At 38.8% G+C, this 19,149-nt stretch overlaps 1 protein-coding gene across 3 annotated transcripts; it reads left to right on the top strand.

The window, feature by feature from the left end:
- Positions 1-5,225: 5,225 nt before the first annotated feature.
- On the top strand, positions 5,226-18,905 carry LOC583611 (arylsulfatase A). 3 transcript variants are annotated; one of them, XM_011665530.2, is made up of 7 exons: positions 5,227-5,663; positions 7,477-7,694; positions 9,871-10,279; positions 12,159-12,411; positions 14,523-14,670; positions 15,339-15,380; positions 17,725-17,836. In XM_011665530.2, the coding sequence occupies exons 2-6, from the start codon at positions 7,505-7,507 to the stop codon at positions 15,377-15,379; spliced, it is 1,041 nt and encodes a 346-aa protein (XP_011663832.2). In that variant the 5' UTR covers positions 5,227-5,663; positions 7,477-7,504; the 3' UTR covers position 15,380; positions 17,725-17,836. The 3 variants fall into 3 exon arrangements, with proteins under 3 accessions (XP_030827876.1, XP_011663832.2, XP_788607.3); XM_783514.5 differs by lacking the exon at positions 15,339-15,380 and having other exon boundaries at positions 5,230-5,663; positions 17,725-18,905; XM_030972016.1 differs by lacking the exons at positions 14,523-14,670; positions 15,339-15,380 and having other exon boundaries at positions 5,226-5,663; positions 17,725-17,950.
- The last annotated feature ends 244 nt before the right edge of the window (positions 18,906-19,149 follow it).

Here is a 19,149-nt window from a genome sequence, read left to right as displayed (position 1 = left end):
TTTGATTGTCTTGTGTCGTTTATTATTTTCAAAAAAGTGACTGTTTTTTTTTATGGGAGTTCTTATTCAACACTTTTTAGAGTGTGGTTGAGTTGTGGGATGAGATGAGATGCATGTAGAGAAGTTGAGTGACTAACAAGGAAAGTGTGGATGATAGAGAATTAAATAGAGTGAAAGCGTTTTGTAGCATTGAGGGAATAATTCAACATAAAGTACCCTAGCTCTCTCTCTTCGCCTGTCTCTATTTCTCTATACCTGACTTTCTCTGTCTCCGTCCCTTTTCCTTCTATCTCTCTCTTTCTATCTATCCGCCTCTCTGTCTGCCTGTCTCTTTCGCAATCTGATTGTCTCTTTTCTCTCTCTCTCTCTCTCTCATTTCTCTCCCTATCTGCCTGTCTCTTTCTTCTTCCCCTCTCCCTGCCTATATCTTCTTTTCACTCTCACTTTCTCTATCTGCCGCTATCTCTCTCTCTCTCTCTCTCTCTCCTTGTTTCTTATTTCTCTCTGCCCCTCTGTATCTTCTCATCCTCACTTTCTCTTTCTGCCTTTCTTTCTCTGTCTGCCTATCTGTCTTTCTCTCTCCGTGTCTCTTCTTATTTATATCCCTATCTGCCTGTCTCTTTCTTCTTCCCCTCCCCCTCTATCTCTATCTTCTCACTCTCACTTTCTGTATCTGCTTATCTCTTTCTCTCTCTCTCTCTCTCTCTCTCTCTCTATCTCTCCCTGTCTCTTGTTATTTCTCTCCCTATCTGCCTGTCTCTTTCTTCCTCCCCTCTCTCTGCCTCTCTCTATCTTGTTCTCACTCTCATTATCTCAACCTGCCTCTGTCTTTCTCTGTCTGCCTATCTGTCTTTCTCTCTCCGTGTCTCTTCTTATTTATATCCCTATCTGCCTGTCTCTTTCTTCTTCCCCTCCCCCTCTATCTCTATCTTCTCACTCTCATTTTCTGTATCTGCTTATATCTCTTTCTTTCTCTCTCTCTCTCTATCTCTCCCTGTCTCTTCTTATTTCTTTCCCAATCTGCCTGTCTCTTCGTTCTTATTCTCTTTCTTTCTCTCTCCCTCTCTCTGTCTACCTCTTGTTATAATGAACATGTCAATATGAGACTACATATGTAGACGAATATATTTTATTCTTATTTATTATACATCAGCTTTCTACAATTCATAACTTAGTACATGTTTCAAGCATACATTATGTTCATGGCTTGCCTTATTAGTGTAGAAAATCAATAAGTTCTTCTATTCATTTCTTTCAATTCTAATAGCTTGCACAGCCTTGCAAGTAATAATAGAATGTTACACCATCTTACCTACAGACACAATAAAGGTCATCAAAGTACAATCAAGAGACAGGAAGTCTATTCAAAAGTACCCAGGGTCAATTTCAATAGGAGATTAGTTCATTGTCGGCTTACTCTTTATTCAATCCTAAATTACCAGGCTCATTGTGACCTTCAACACATGAATTTGGTATGTAGTGAAAGCTCATGAATACATCTTTTCAATGAACTAACTCAGGACATAAACCTCCATAGCAAAGTATTAGATATAAGAGGTATAGAATACCCTTCTAAACGAAAACTTGGATACAAAATGTATAGTTGATAATCTCAAAATTTATGATAATATACATTACAAAAATGATACCATTGGCAAGACTATTAATTTCTATACAATATTGCTACACAAAGTTTTTCATTACAGTACACCAATCAAAAGTTATTGCGAGTTGAATAAGCATAGTCCATGCAGAACCCCTCCTAAGGTGGCACCCTAAAAACAATGTGGCACAGGGGGGATTGTGTACGTGGCGGGCAAAGAGTTAAGAACACATCGCCATCTTGTCACAATTGTACTAGTAATTATGTTATATTGGATGGCCTTTCATCTAAATGTTAAAGATATGCTTTAGTGCATGGGCAGCAAAAATGTCTTAAGAACACATCGCCATCTTTATCACTATAGTACTTGTAATTATGTTATATTGGATGGCCTTTCATCTAAATGTTAAAGATATGTTTTAGTGCATGGGCAGCAAAAATGTCTTAAGAACACATCGCCATCTTTGTCACTATAGTACTTGTAATTATGTTTTATTGTATGGCCTTTCATCTAAATGTTAAAGATATGTTTTAGTGCATGGGCAGCAAAAATGTCTTAAGAACACATCGCCATCTTTGTCACTATAGTACTTGTAATTATGTTTTATTGTATGGCCTTTCATCTAAATGTTAAAGATATGTTTTAGTGCATGGGCAGCAAAAATGTCTATAGAATACATCGCCATCTTTGTCACTATAGTACTAGTAATTATGTTTTATTGTATGGCCTTGAGGTCAAGAAAAGGATATATTTAACTAGATATGCAAAAATATCGGACGAGTCGAAGATAAGTTTTGAGTTCATGCATATCAAGTTCAATATTTACCAGAAAAGCTGAATTATGACATCCACTATTGATATTATTATTCCTAGATTTTTTGTATTTAGCAATTACATACATGTACTTGAATGAATTAATTAGTCTTTTCAAATGTGGTGGTCGATCCATTCTTTTTCATGTTTTGCAAAAACTTATATCATGTTCACGAATTTAAAGAAAATCGAAAGCTTAATCTATGATAGGCTATTGATGGGTGAGTCAAAAACTTGGTTATTTGGGACACACCCTTGTTCTATTTTTTACCAAAAAAAATATTAAGAGAAAATATCATTCCATTTTGTCAACTAACAAAAAATGTAACACTCGTATATAGATAAACATATATATATATATATATATATTTATAATATACCCATGGATATATCCATGTATATCCATTATCTTGCCTTGCAGGTTTGAGGGCTTCGTCATTGTTTATATGAACATGCTCAGTATTTCAAATACACTGTATTAGACATTAAGGGATGATTATTTCTCAGGTTCAACAAACTTTTTGAAGTGGGTCATGGTCAACAAATTGTCTAGACCCAATAATATTGACATACTTGTTTATAAATCGCTTTTTGTTCAAACTCTCATTGACCTGTTCCTCTCAATGTTCTCCTTTTGTTAAAACCCACTTAAAATCAGGGTAGACTTCCCCTTTAATTGGCATGTGTGTCAGAAGGTCGTAAATCATGCAAAATATGTATTTATCTTCCACCCTATAGGCTTTTGCATGTACACGCTTTTTTATACATATTTTTATACATATTACAGTTAGTGATAATATCACATTTGTTTTGGTAATAATGACTTGGTTCTCTCTAGATTCATATAGGGGACACTAGTCCAGTACTATTTCTTGGTTGTATGTAGTTGTCATTAATACGTGTCATACACTTCCAATATGAGTACTAATGGTGGGGGTGGTGGTGGTGGTGGTGGTTATTTTACCTGACCTTAAGTAAATAATTATTGTAAGACGGTGTTACTGCTGCAATCACTGATGAAGCAAACTTGGTTTCAAACAAAAATTAATGTATTACATTTACTAAACTCAACTAAATTGAATGATGTTAGCAAGGACTGTTTTTGCAAACCATTATAATAATAATAATAATAATAGGTCTTGTTTACCCAGGGTAGCCTCATCAGTATTCATACTGTTCTCCCTGAGGGCCCTGCCATCATATTAGGAGGCACTCCAATATTTTTGTGAATATTTAAGTTGGTGTCCCGTAACGTATTTCTGGGGTTGTGAGCCACGCCTATTTCGAAATGGTAAAAAACAATTCCTCGTTTGATTTGAAAGTTGATTGGCTTTCTCGGAGACGCGTAGGTCTTGATTTTACTGCTCACAGACGAGACGTGACACGTGATAAGGTTTAGAAGTTTCTTTGACCTCTAGGAAGAACAGACCCATCAAATTAATGGCTCTGAACAGAACGATCCGTTATTTGTTATGTCATATGTGTGTATTTATGCTTTTCTTAACGGAAATAAAACCGAATCAAACCATAAAGATTGCGGCTGATTGTTGATTGAGATTTATAAAAAAAAAAATCGGAAAGGCACATTCAGTCGTACGTTTTGTTTTGTTTCACTATTAACCCAGTTCAGCTTGCAATATTGTAATTTCGTCATCATGATTATGTATATGTATCAATAAATATCTTATATCATTATTTTAATTATTCTCGTTTCGGACTTTGAATTATGTCGTAGAGAGATTGAGATTGTTTGATTTATTTTCTATGAGATTTTGATAGAGATCCTGAAGTCGACAGAGAATTTGATGCTGATTTAAAGGACGTACAGAAACGATTGGTGTTGAGTTCTGATGAGAAGAGCGAATGTGATCGAGAGGAGGAGTTGGGCTTAAGTTTGGATCCGGACTTTGATTAAATTTGAAACAGATGAATTTCAACGAGAGATTGAGATGTTTTATTTTCTATGAGAGGATGATAGAGATCATGCTGTCGATTTGATGCTGATTTAGAAGAGAGGTGAACGGAGTTGAATTCTGATGGGAACAGAGAGGTGGAGTTAGGCTGAAGCTGGGATCCCAAATTGAGAGAGAAAGGAGGAGATGGGTTGAAGTTGGGATCCGAACCTGAGAGAGGGGGGGGGGGGGGGGGGGGGGGGGGCTGAAGTTAGCTGAGAGAGAGGGAAGATCGGCTGAAGTTGGGATCCGAAGCTGAGAGAGACAAGTCGCAGGGTTTTCCAAATGCAGTAACAAAATTGTTTTCCCATGCAGATCAGAAAGTGAAGTTTTAGCATGACGAAAGTCGTTCCGTTTCATAAAACTTGTTATCAATAACAAGTTACAAGCTACTGTTATAAGCTACTGAAATCATGGTATCTGATTGGCTGAGAGCAAATTTGTCATAGAAATTTTGCATTTGTTATTGAAAACAAGTTTTATGAAACGGGCCCTGATCTTTCATGAGTTGCAAGCGCTGTTCTGATCAGGTCTATTTTCACTGCGCGCGAGCGGAATTAGGGTGGGTCAGGGCGGAAATAAGCAAGAAAAATGCTTCACGCACACGACGCACTACGGATAGCCTATAATCTAGGCGGAGTGCCGAGCTTTTTTCTTTGCTGCTAGACTAACCCTAAGCAGAACGTCTGATACGGCGAGACTACGAACCGTGAGTCGCGGAGCCGCTTCACGACTCACGGCTCGTAGTCTCGCCGTATCAGACGTTCTGCTTTGGGTTAGTCTAGCAGCAAAGAAAAAAGCTCGGCACTCCGCCTAGATTATAGGCTACACTAGTATTGCTAGTATTACGGCTACAAATCGATATACATTAGCGCTAGCGCCTGTATAATTCATTTTCAGAGAAGTTATCTGAGAAAAACTGCCTATCGGGCGGATACCCCGGGCAGGGTACGGTATACAATAACAGACTTTTTCTTCAGGAAGTAATTTGTAAACAATTATTCTTCACTAAAGTTCATACGAACCAGACTAATCATGATCATGCAATCTTTGGAACGGGGTATTTTGATGATTGTAGTATCTAGCTTCTTGTTTGTGTTGAGAATAAACTGTGTTACAAGGAGCGAGCAAAGCGTCCTAATATCATCATTTTTTATGCCGATGATTTGGGCTATGGCGATCTGGAGCCGTACGGACACCCCACTTCTTCCACGCCAAACCTTGGGCGGCTAGCAGCAGGTGGAATAGTGCTAACACAATTTTACTCCTCCTCACCAGTGTGCAGCCCTTCAAGGTAAATCGAGTCTGAGGTTTAATAGCTACGTAACGGGTAACTCCGCGAAGCTACAACACCGGCATCGGCGTCGGAGCTTCCCGGAGTTACATACATTGTAGCTGGGAGCCCCGCCCCGTGGCGGTGGTGGCAGTTAATGCTGGTGGTGACCAACGTTTTGTTTCCTTCCAATTCTAGGGATATATCATGGATATAATCATATAGATCTAGGTCTAGGGGCATGCAGGGCCGGGGCAGTATTGTGAAAAATGTGATAAAATAAACAAAGACTGATTTAACTTTATTTTCTCTCAATCGGTATTCTGGAAAATAGTATAGGGTCTAGGGCAGATAGGGTCTAGTCTAGAGATACATCCCAAGTCGAAATTCCAATAGGATCCGATATAGCCTTTTGGACCATCAGATTCCATTAGAGCTATTGGTTTCAATAGGGAAAGTGAATTATTGGACCCACAGAAACCAATAGAAAATATAAAGTATTGGACCAACACTAACGCACAGAAAAAAATGCTGATGGACCAATTAACAGTTGGACCAACATCCACCCATTCTGTTGGTCCATTAGATATTTCCTTCTATGATGTGTTTCTGTTGGTCCATTAGATATTTTCTATGGGTTCCTGTTGGTCCATTAGATCTTTCTATGGGTTAATGGTCCCATATTCTGAATTCCCTATTGAAACTAATAATAGGCCTATTGGTTGTTAATGGTCAATAGTCCATTGGCTTCTATTGGTAAACCAATAATGATAAATCAAAAATTGATTTTAGCAACTGTCCACCAAAAAGGTATATTCTAATCTCAATTGCATAATTAACTACATCACAAAGATCACTTGGAGTGATTTTAAGAATATCCTTTATTTAACTTAAGGGTTGTACTATTCTACATAATAAACGTACACAAACGCGTACGCAGCAGGGGGTTTTGGGGGGTCAAACCCCCCCCCCCCCTCCCCCTCAATTTTTTTTTTTTAGTGTGTATTTTGGAGGAAATCCGGCCCCCCCCCCCCTCATTTATTTTTTTAATTAAAAAAATTGTGCCAATGGGTGACCAAAAAAGGTGACCTTACCTCCTACTTAAGTATGTAGACTTGTGACCATGCATCATGTGTAATAAACGAGTAATATTGTGGTCAAGAAAATGACAGCTTTAACTTTTACCGGTAACTAAAATTGAAATTCAGTGATTTGCTGTTTCTGTTTTTTTTTTATAAAGCCAAGAGAAAAAGTATAGCCTATAGGTAGATTACAGTATTGCTTGAAATAAAGTAGACACATTACCACCAAGTCACACCAAAGTCTATGGAATAATACATGCAGTCACACGTGACACAGTGTGAGTGTTTATTCCAAGCAATACAGCAACTGTATGTACCGTTTCATCTAGACCAAAAATTCTGTCTCTTTCGTTCGTTAGCCTCTGATTTGGGTATATAATGGTCGGCTCTTATAGAATTCATCAAATAGAATAGCTGACTCTATACCCAAATCAGAGGCTAACAAACGAAAGAGACAGAATTTTTGGTCTACGTTTCATCTAACTTTCACTGGAAGGTCAGGTTTCTTTAATTTTTCTGCTTTATATCAAATAAAGAACTGTCAGGGTGGATTTTATAGAGTCACACTTTGTCCCAATTGAACTATATTAAAATGTAAATGTATACGGTACATATGTAGACTTGTGTGTTGTATTGTGGTCAAGAAAATGATGATTTTAACTAATTCATTAATTTGCTGTTTCTGTGTTTTTTTTTTCAAGGAGAGTCTGAGCTTTCAAATACCTGTACATATTTTTCTCTACCTTCTGCAGAGCTGCATTGCTGACTGGCCGATACCAGATGCGATCTGGAGTTTACCCGCATGTCTTCAATGTTGAAATGTCTGGAGGTCTTCCTCTCAATGAGACTCTTATATCCAAAATGTTGAAGCCAGAAGGCTACAGATCAGCAGCGGTGGGGAAGTGGCATCTAGGACTAGGCAACAATTCAGTTTATCTGCCCAACAACCATGGATTTGATGAGTTCTTAGGTATTGAACTTTATATGGCAGTTTTAAAATTAGCAGATTTGTAAGTTGTAAAATAATCTGATTGTGGTAGTAGAATTGAGTATTTTTCAACAAATTATTTCAGGCATTTTGCCTGGGGTCTCAGTCATATAGAAATAATGTAAGCATGCGTGACCAAAGTTTTTCCAGACATCCCATAAACAAGGATTTCTTGTGAAGCCAAAATACACCCTAAATGAGGATTTTACGTGTTTTTTTCTCCAGAATTCACATCCTATCCTAAACGGGTATTTCAAAAAAGTGTACTCCTAAACAAGTATTGTAAAATTGTAACCCCTTGAGCATTTTGAAGTGCGATAGGGATTTAATTTGTTGACAATGTAAGATAAATCAAATTGTAAAAAATTATTTCAATAGAGAAGCAATAACATCAACCAGAACACTTCCAAATGGGTCTAATGCACAACCATCACAAGTCCTTTCTTTGAAGAAAAAAAAAAAATTATATTTCAAATTTTATCTAGCTATTACATATAAAGTACATCTTGTGTTTACTAAAAGAAAACAAGAACCGGTAACCAGAATTTTACCAGGAGGGAGGGGGAGCTAGACTTCACCGTCAGACATTATTGAGTGACTGACTGGCTTTTTTTTCTTCTTTGGTTAAAACATACATACACAAAATGAGCTGTAAAGGGTACATGAGCATTTGTCTACATCAATAACCCACTTCTTGTAATGGCCAAAATTAAACTGATTGAATCTTTGCGCAGCATAAAACGTAAGACCATGCAGTACAATGGTCTGAAAATCAGACTATTACTTACTGGCTCTTTAGCCCTTAAGTCAATTCGACAACTAATAGTTGTTATTTTCACACTTAAAGACATTTTCGAGCCCCCCCCCCCCTTTTTTTTTTAAGGGAAGTTCATCTTTCAAATGCTGTTGGAATTTAACCTTTTCATTTTTTGGCCTGCAAATGGGTACCTTTAAGGTGTGTGGTACTTATTGAGGCAGGGCATCCAACTGACTGTTCGGCCCGCATCTACGGTTTATATTGGTATCAACAATGGAATGATTGACATATACCTTTACTAGCTAACAAGGTGGTCCTCTTACTTCCTGGCCTGGCATACCTTATCTTTTTATTATGTGTGTCATTAGCCAACCTAACTGCTTTGGTCCCCAACCTAGTCTGGCTTGCTTGTCAATCAAGACACTACACTTGGTTATTATATTAAAAACACACAATTCAGTCTTTTGAACTGCAATATTTTTGTTTGTATTGAATAAACCATGTCAGAATATATCAAATATTAATTGTAATTTCCAAATATTACAATATAAATTATAGCCAGTACTCCTTAGCCCTCTCAGTGTAGCAAGCATTTCAAACTGTCAAAGTTTTATATTGTATCTATGCCCCCTGTTACACATGCGTTGGCTTTTAAAGCTCGCCCCGGAGGTGTCATTTTTTTCTGCGGCACAGATTGGGGCTTTTTTTAAAAAAAAAGGTCTTGATTTAACCCTAATCCTAACCCTAAACTTCCCCATAGGCTCAACAAGCACCTAACCCCAATCTGTGCCGCAGAAAAAAATAACGCGCCCTGGAGGCGGCTTCATGCCTGCAATTTGAAGCCGCCTCGAGATCATCAAACCCCTGTTACACATATCTCGGGTACGCAATTTTGCATCTACACATAGGCCGGCCTCACATCGCCTTTTCACGAGCTGATGTTATACGGCGCACTCCAGATGGCAAAGCGCATGTTATGTTGATATATGATGACGGGTCTCGTTGCTTCTGCTTATAAGCCGGCGACGAGACCTTTTTGGTGTTACAACTACTGATTGCGGGACCGTTGAGTCTGGACTCGGGCCAGCTTCAAACCATATCCAGAGGTGGACTGGATGGAGGCGGCCTCAGTCCGGCCTCAGCCCGGCTTTTAAAAAAAGTTGATGTTACACATACGTCGAGCCGCCTCTGGAGGCGACCTCGGTCCACTTTCAGAGCTATGTGTAACAGGGGTCAGGGGTCTAACATTTTGGCCGTGGGAATCCTGTCTTTCTTCTTGAAAATTATGATTAAAAACTTTGCTCCCAATTTACATGTTTGTTACATTTCTGATACCATAGATTTCAAGTTTACTAAGTTTTATTCTTGTTCTTCCTTGTTTTTGATGTTGAATCATATTAGGCTTGCCAGCATCTCCCTCCCAGTGCCGTTGCAGTGTCTGCTTCTATCCTAATGTTACCTGTCATCGTGCTCCTTGTAGTCCTGAATATAGCCCTTGTGCGCTCTTTAACGGTACCACAATCATCGAACAACCAGTTGATCTCCTGACATTAGATGACAAATACGTGATGCAGAGCAGACATTTCATCAGAACCAATGTTGGAACTGGGACACCCTTTTTCCTGTACTATGCCTCGCAGCATACGCACCACCCTCAGTATGCTGGGAAGGAAACATCGGGTACATCGATAAGGGGACGATTTGGAGACTCACTGGCGGCCTTGGACTGGGAGGTGGGACAGATATATGAAGAGCTGAAGGAAAACGGAATTCTTGAGGATACATTCTTCTTGTTTTCAGCAGACAATGGGTAGGTGGTAGAGATGTTGGCCCAAAAGAACATTGACTGGTTTGTAATTCTCGCTATGGCCAATACCTCCAAATGCCATAATGTGCACCTGGTACACATATTTTGCATGCTCAACTTTAATAATATTTGAAAACCTGATTCTAGATCCCTCTCTCGTTAGCTGCTACTGACTTACTTGGATTTGTTATAAGTTCACGATTGTTCGAGAAGAAATACTTAGGGTATATCACTGCATCCCACAATTTGTAATTGTTTTTTGTCAAAATGCCGTGAACGGAGTTGCGATCGTGCAGTGATTTCACACTTTTCTTGCCTTCAGAGCAACTTTTCCCAGGTCACACGCTATGTTGGATTCGTTGGGAATTTTACCCAAGTCACATATCTCATTGAAGGATATCTCTGAACATTTTCATGCCTTGGTTATGAAGTAGCCGGAGGCATTATGTTTTCGGGTTGTCCGTACGTCCGTCTGTATGTACGGCCTGTTCTCGTGATCGCGTTATCTGAAGAACCGATTGATGGATTCCTGTCAAACTTTGGTCATGTATGTATCTTGCAGAGCTGATGAACTGATTAGATTTGGGGGTCACAAGGTCAAAGGTCAAAGGTCACTGGGCTTATTGTATGCAAAAAACGGCTCATGATCGCATTATCATTAGAACAGATTGATGGATTCCTGCATAACTTAGATCATGTACTGTATGTATCTTGCAGAGCCGATGAACTGAGTAGATTCTTGGGTCATGAGGTCAAAGATCATGGGCTCATTATGTATGCAAATATAGCTTGTGAACGCATTCTCATTAGAACTGACCGATGGATTACTATCAACTCAGGACATCTTGCAGAGCCAATGAACTGAGTAGATTTTAGGGTTATGAGGTCAAAGATCAAAGGGTCATATCTGTATATGAGAAATTGCTTGTAACCACAATATTCTGAGAACCTGTTAATGGATTACAATTGAACTTGAATTTGAAAAATTTCTTCTGTTTTGGTTTGTAAAATTGCTCTATGACCAAGGGATCATTTTCGACTGCGTGCAGTCGAAGTTCCATCTAGTTTTGTTTATTTTCTTGCGACCAGCACACAGCAGATTCACAGTATCGCACCATATTCCAACTTGGGTGCCCCAAGCATCCCCCATCAGTATGCCAGTAGGTACCACAATCCAACTATTGCAATGCTGGCCGAGACCGCATAATTTGCTCACACTTTTGATTTTGCTTCCTGATCCCTTTCATTAAATATTTTTTACCAATTCCAAGCTTGGTAAGGTGAACAAGTAAGTTGCAGAGAATGAACATTAAATTTGTTTGTTTAATTGAAAAGCCTGCCAAATCAGATTTCATGATTCAAGTGAGCATTATATATCATTGTGTGGAATGTTGAGATGCCCTTCTGCCAATGAATGTGTGTGGGTTATTATTTTGCTTTCCGTTCAATCAGTAATTCAATTTAATTAATTCAATCAATTCATTTCCATCTTTGTTTAAAAAAAAGCTGTACAATAAATTGAATAAAAACATGCGCTTCCATATGAATAAATACATGTACATGTGTATAGATAGTGATAGAATTGGTTTGGGCACAGCTGTGAAAAGAACCAACAAGTGTTTTGTTGAGACAGCTTCCCGGGTAATATATGATTTGGTAAACATAGATGGCAAAAAAAAATATTATTGTAGGTATCATGCGAATAATTTATGAACTGCACCTTGTTACTTTCACAAACCTAAAATACAACATGATTGGATAGGAAAGAAAAAGGGGAACAAATAAGAAAAGGAGAAGGAAGGGAACCTGATACATACACTCAGTTAGAGCCACATTATCTAATTTTGTACTTTCTATCCCGCGTACTATGAACCTTTCACAGACCAAGTCTTTCCTTTGAGAACTTCGGAGGAAATGCAGGACTAATGAAGTGTGGAAAGGCAACAACGTACGAGGGCGGTATGAGGGTGCCTGCCATCGTACACTGGCCAGGACAAATCACCCCAGGCAGGTCAATGGAACTCTCAAGTACCCTGGACGTTCTGCCGACTATTGCTTCCATAACCAATGCTAAGCTACCCAACGTTACACTTGATGGCTACGACATGTCACCGTTCCTTTTTCAAGGCATGCCTGTAAGTAAACCAAATGATTTACTCTGTCGCACTGCACATTGCGGTATGATTTTCCTCAGCTATGGTATAGATTAGAAGCTACATCTTACATGTAAGTAACAGAGGCTGTACCATACCCAATATCAGGGGAAATATTTATGGGACAACATTTTGTTTAATTTGAATTCATATTTACATTCTTTTTCTGTAATTCTGTAAGGGAAGGTTAGAAGCTGCAGTTTCAAGCCGACCAGGCCCCCTTTAGGGATGACAAACCTAGCTTTTGTCTTTTGTGGCAGTGAAGGGATCTCCCTGTTTTAGTCCTAGGAGTAAGTTGCCGCAAAGCACAGGGCATATTCGCATTGGTTGACGGCCCATTCCTTCTACTTTTCTATTGTTAGATTTCATGTAAGAAAGGCCTCAAAATGCATACCTGCCAACCACCCTGATTTAGGCGGAGTTTCTCCGCATTTTTCATACCAACTCCGAATTCCGAGTGCATGCCTCAAAACTCCCGATTTTTTTTTGATTTTTTTTTTTTTTTTTTTTTTTTTTTTTTTTAAATTAATATTTTGTTTGTGCGTCCGCCATTTTCAATGGCAAAATGTCCATTCTGTCCTGTAAAGTATCCTACAAGCATCTCACATCAGCAATTTGGGGATGTTTATTCATACCTGCGTATAGCCCACGTGTATTTATATTACATGTGCAGTTGATACGCCGTGCATAAACACTGTATACATTGGCGTGTTTTCTTCAATGCTTGTGCGATGACTGCGATCGTGGAAGCTTGTTATTTACCGGACTTCCTCGGATTTATTTTGGATTACTACTACTATATACCTTTGCAAAATAGGGCTCCTAACTGAGGTGGGTAGTGAAACATGTAGTTTTGTGAGTGTTCACATTTCAAAAATTGTTTATGTGTGGGGCGAAAAGGTTGAAGGAAAAGGCCCATTTGCACCATTAAAATGAAGAGAAAAAAAAATAGACCCTAAAGTCCTGTGTACCCCCCCCCCCCCCCCCCCCCCCCCAATCTACGGGCTACTACCCCAATCCTTCGGTGGTTCGCGACCTCGTAGTCCATCCAGAAAAATTTACTCCTAATTTCTCTTGTCTCAGGTTGGCAGGTATGAAAATGGTCTGATCGCATGTAATGTTTTCTTGGATGAATGACTTCGATTTTGATCTTCTTACCCTTCGTGAAATTATGTTATTTATTCTGTTATGTTGCGGCGATGTTCACCCGAGGAGTTTTAATAGCTGGAGACCCAACTGGCAACAAATTATTCCAAACAGCTGCCGTTTTCTATGGTTGTACAATAGAATCTACTGGTGTGCTGTTACCTTTGAGGTTCGAAGCCACCAAAATCATTGGAAAGCTTGAGTAGTGATTTTTTTCACAAAGAAATGTCCTTGATATTTCACTTTTTATTTGAACTAACAAGTCCTAATTTTGTCCATTTAATTCACTTTTTCTTTTTTAATGACACTGAAATAAAATGTAACTTTGATATTGTTAACAGGATCCCTTTCTCAGCTTTGATGGCATCAACAGATCCTGCAACCTATTGTAAACATATATATATATATATATATATATATATATATATATATATATATATTATATACATCTATTTATTTGGGTACCCCTCACATTTCTTGGATCTGCTAGTCACTGCATCAAAATGGAAAATGCTCAATTTCTCAAATTTTTCACCTGAAGTTTGCATGGTAAAGATGTTAGTGTGCTAAATATTTCATGAGATACTCTGTATTAATGCAAATAAGGCTTCAGAAGTTAGATGACTGCACTCATTTAACCCATCGACTACTGAATTCTATCATTTCCACTGACAGGCTTTAATGCAAGATTAACCCGGTTCCAGTAATCTATCTGTTGATAATGTTTTATGTTACATAGCAAGTTAGACATGATGTAGCCTATGTTTTATTGAATACATAATCTTAATTTGATGAACTTTTTCTTTATATTGTAGATATGCTTGATAAAATGGGCATTTGTTACAGAAGCTCCTACCTTCTGCCTGAAAGTTTTTTATTTACTTTACCAATCTTTGTTTATTTCTATCTTTAGCATCTCATAAGTTGTCACATAATGTCTCTTACAGAGTCTCAGAGAATCCTTCTTCTATTATCCTGCGGATGTTGATACCGAACACAAGTCATATGCGGTACGATATAAGCAGTACAAGGCTGTTTTCTATACTGCAGGCAGTGTTCTCTCCAACAATAAGAACAAAGATATTGATTGTCGAGGTAATGTATTCTTAGTTAAAAACCTTTACAAGAAATAGTAAAAGGATCACTGCTAAACAAAGAGATCAATTATAACTCATGTATTAGGCTTTCACGCCTTTTTTTCATTAGATCATAATTTTTTCTTACCACATGTTATTAGTATCATATCTTTCTGTTTATTATGGTGGTGAAAGAATCATGTTTGGGGGTGTATTACCTGGCTCTATATGTGGTTATATCATAGGATCACAAGCTCACAACCTCACAACCATACTTGGGCCAAGAGAACTTCAGGTTTAGGATTCTGAGTTCCAAAGGTCATATCGGTCAAAAACCTACTGTCCTAACTTGCGTGTATGTCTGCTCGACGGATTTTAGGATGCTTATACATATGAGCTGCTTGTTTTGTTATGTTGTGTCTTCTGTTAAATACTGTAACCTATAACTACATTACAGAATCACAACAACCAATATCGGAGGCTTACAATCTTGAGTTACTTCGGGTTCAGCCATTTAATCTGGATCCATCTTGTGCACTCCACTGTGCTTCGCCACCTTGTACCATGTATTTGTCTCTTCCGAAAGGTCCGCTAGGAACTATTACTGAAAGTATAACTTGGCGTGACGAGAGTATAAATTTGTGTATTTTAGGGGTTATGCTATTTCGTTTAATTTTTGGGTTGCAGATTCGAAGACTGTGCTGGATTTGATGTCCACGTTTGGTTGAGGTAGGTCATTCCAGAGTTTTACATCTTCAGGGAAGAAGGATTCTGCGAATTGTGTTGATGAGCACTGAAAGACGGTCAACTGTTTATCATGTGTCCGCCTACTTCTTGATATAATCTGGAGATAATCTTCCAGTGGGATATCTAGTTCTGTATTAATCATCTTGTGGAGTGTAGTTAGCCTTTGGATTAGGCGTCTTCTCTCTACGTTGTCCCATTTCAGTGTTGTCAGCATTTTGGTTACACTGGACCGGGGAGTGAAGTCGCCCAACACGAACCTTGCTGCCCTTCGCTGCACTTTTTGCAGCAAATCCCTGTTTTTCTTGGTTCCGGGGTTCCATGCCGAGCTGGCGTATTCTAAATGGGGTTGGACTATTGTCTTGTAGAGATTCTCTTTCACAGTTCTTGAGCAGGAGGAGAAACTCCTTTTAAGGAAATTAAGCATCTTTGTTGCTTTAGTTGCAGCATTGCTGGACTGCCTGTCCCATTTTAAGTTATTTTGGATGATGACTCCCAAGTACTTATTCTCTTTGACCTCTTCAAGGGGGTTATCTATCATCTGGTAGTCAGTCTTCCTGGGATTTCGTTTTCTGGAGACCCTCATTACTTTGCACTTTGATGAGTTGAATTTCATACCCCACTTGCTTGACCATTCTAGCAAATTGTTAAGGTCAGTCTGGAAGGAAACTTCAGGTTTAAGGATAGGCCTGTAGATAATACAGTCGTCTGCAAATAGCCTTGGGGTTAATGTGACACACTGTATTGTGTCGTTAATCATCATCATCAGCGTTTAAAGTCCATTTGTCCCACTTTGTAGGGTTGGACATTTCATTTTCTTAATGGCTGCTTTCCAAGCCTTCCTGTCTGTGGGATCCATATGACTGATACCCGATGTTTTGGCATCTTCTTCCATGGTTTCCCTCCAAGTTTTCCAGGGTCTCCCGCGGGGCCTTCTTCCGGTGACCGGAAAGTGAAGAGCCCTCTGGAGCCAGTGTGTTGCCTCTCTTCTTGCCACATGTCCAAACCATCCAAGTCTATTCATCCTCATAACCTGCGCCACCCCCATCAATCCCATTAATTGAAGGAGGACTTTGTTCTTCTTTCTCTCGTGAAGTGATACCCTGCGCATCCACCTCACCATCCTCATCTCAGCTTTCTCCATTCGCTGTACACTGAATGATTTCATTGCCCATATTTCGCTCCCGTACGTCATGCATTTTCTAACGCAGGCATCATACACCTTCCCTTTCACTCTTAACGGGGTCGCCCTTGAGGTGAGGAAAGGAGAGAGTTCCCAAAACTTTTTCCAAGCACTTTGGATTCTTGCAGTCACAGCTGCTGTCTCTCCTCCTCTGACAGCCAACATGTCTCCCAGGTAGCAGAACTTATCCACCTTGTCATACGTCGTTCCATGGAGATCCAGACCTGTCACATTGTCACTGGTACACTTCTGTGAGATTGTACCCAAGCATCTCTTACAGATGAATGTCTTACTTGCTGCTTGCAGGCTACCACATATCCACTGTATCTGCGATGGACCCAGCTCCTGCATTTGGTACATCTGATTCCCATGATCGGTATGCAGTCTTTCTCCAAGACTATAAACTCAATTTTATACTTCTTTCCATTCTTTGGATTTCTCATCTTTATTTTCGCTTTCCCAAGAGGCACCTCTATTGTTTTCTTGTACATCAACAGCACTAGATGTTTACTGTCATCCACTTCCTTAGCATGCACCTTGGGAATTATGTTGCATGTGGCTCCACAATCCACTTGGAATTTCACTTTCTTCCCTTCCAGGATCATGGCTGCAAAGAATTTCTTTGGGAATTTACTTGTCTCAACTCTGTGCACATGCTCTGATTCCACTTCAACTGGTTGCAGTTCCATCACATGGATTTCATCATAGTACTCTATGAAACCAGTATCTTCAAACTTATGACACCATGTTTTATTATGTTGTGTCTTCTGTTAAATACTGTAACTTATAACTACATTACAGAATCACAACAACCAATATCGGAGGCTTACAATCTTGAGTTACTTTGGGTCCAGCCATTTAATCTGGATCCATCTTGTGCACTCCACTGTGCCTCGTCACAGAGGTTGCTATCCCATTACACTGCTATGACTTTGTATTCAATGGTAGCTCTTACATCTAATGCAATAACTTGCAGGCTAAAGGAGATATTCTACAAAGCATGCCCCAGTATTAAAAGTGAACTAAAAAAACAGAGACGTCAATTATCTGAGCTTTTGCCGATGCAGATTGTAATGTAGCTATTGTAGTAATCTTTTGTGTACTGCATTTTAGTTTGAATTTTAAAACACTCTCTTATTTTTATAGGTACATCGCTGCGTACGTATCATGACCCTCCTATGCTGTTTGATCTTGAGCAAGACCCTTCAGAGCAGTACAATCTCTCTATCAACCATTCTCCTGAAAAAGACATCGTCCTAAAGCTCACGAAGATGAGGGCCGACTTTGATGCCAAAATGGTATATGCACCATCTGAAATGAATAAGCCAAGGGACAAGAATCTGATGCCGTGTTGCAATCGAGGATGTAGCCCCTACCCGTCCTGTTGTCACTGTATCAGCAGCGCTCCGCGAGCTAACAATGATCCGTTGGCGCTCTACAAAAACCTATGGAAAAAATAACCTAGTATGCGATGGTAGATGGAAATTGTCTAATGTTTACCATTGAGATAAGAAGTTACCTAGCTATGAGGCTGAAGGAAAGAAAGGATTCCATTTAAATGTTAAAGATATGTTTTAGTGCCTGGGCAGCAAGAATGTCTTACAAAATTGTTATCATGTAGATCTTTAAAGACGATCCAAACTTTGATCTTCAACTATGTTCTTCATTGTGCAAACAATTGATATATGAAATGGATGAAATTCAAATCAATCAATTATTACAGTACTTAAAATTATGATATATTGGATGGCCTTCTATCTAAATGTTAAAGATATGTTTTAGTGCATGGACAGAAACTGTATCATGTAGATCTTAAAAGACGATCCAAACTTTGTAATAAGTTTATTTGTGTGGAAAAATAAAATAAGAGTACCAGAATAGTAAAAGCTTGAAAGAAATCGGACAATTGATAAGAAAGTTATAAATGTTGACACTTGAGATCACAAAGTGTATGCTAGTCTAAGGTGGGCTATGTGGTCAGTGGATTGTGACACATTCTCAGTCAAATCCTGTTTGAGGTATACTAAAAATGCTACTCGAAAATATGAAAAGCATATTACTTAGTATTGTATGTCCTCCAATAACAAAACAAAAAATCATTCTAAGTAATGCATTTTGGAAAATTTACATTCTAGTCGTTTTGTGTACATCACAGTGACATAATCAGCCATTTTGAAATTCATGTATGTATTGTGATTACTACTTACAAAACTTTACATCTTTCCTATTGTTTGTTCAATTTTATTCAAACTTACTAATCTTCTTCTCTGATTTTTATGCCTCCGCCACCGAAGGTGGTGCCGGAGGCATCATGTTTTCGGGTTGTCCGTCGGTACGTCCGTACGTCCGTCCCGTTTGACCGTTATCACAATATCTCAAGAACCATTTAAGATTTAAACTTAAGACTTGGGAATAGTATTTATCACCATAGGAAGACGATCTGATTAGATTTTGGAGTACGTAGGTCAAAGGTCACAGGTCACAGAGGTCAACATATGAAATTCCTTGTATTGAGTTTGTTAGCGCGATATCTCAAGAACCATTTGAGATTTAAACTTCAAACTTAAGGAT

This window comes from Strongylocentrotus purpuratus, unplaced genomic scaffold, assembly GCF_000002235.5.
Source record: "Strongylocentrotus purpuratus isolate Spur 01 unplaced genomic scaffold, Spur_5.0 spur5_scaffold_6, whole genome shotgun sequence".
In the NCBI taxonomy this organism is placed as follows: Eukaryota; Metazoa; Echinodermata; class Echinoidea; order Camarodonta; family Strongylocentrotidae; genus Strongylocentrotus; species Strongylocentrotus purpuratus.
Note: the sequence above shows the minus strand (reverse complement) of the source record. Positions and strands in the feature narration are given on the sequence as shown.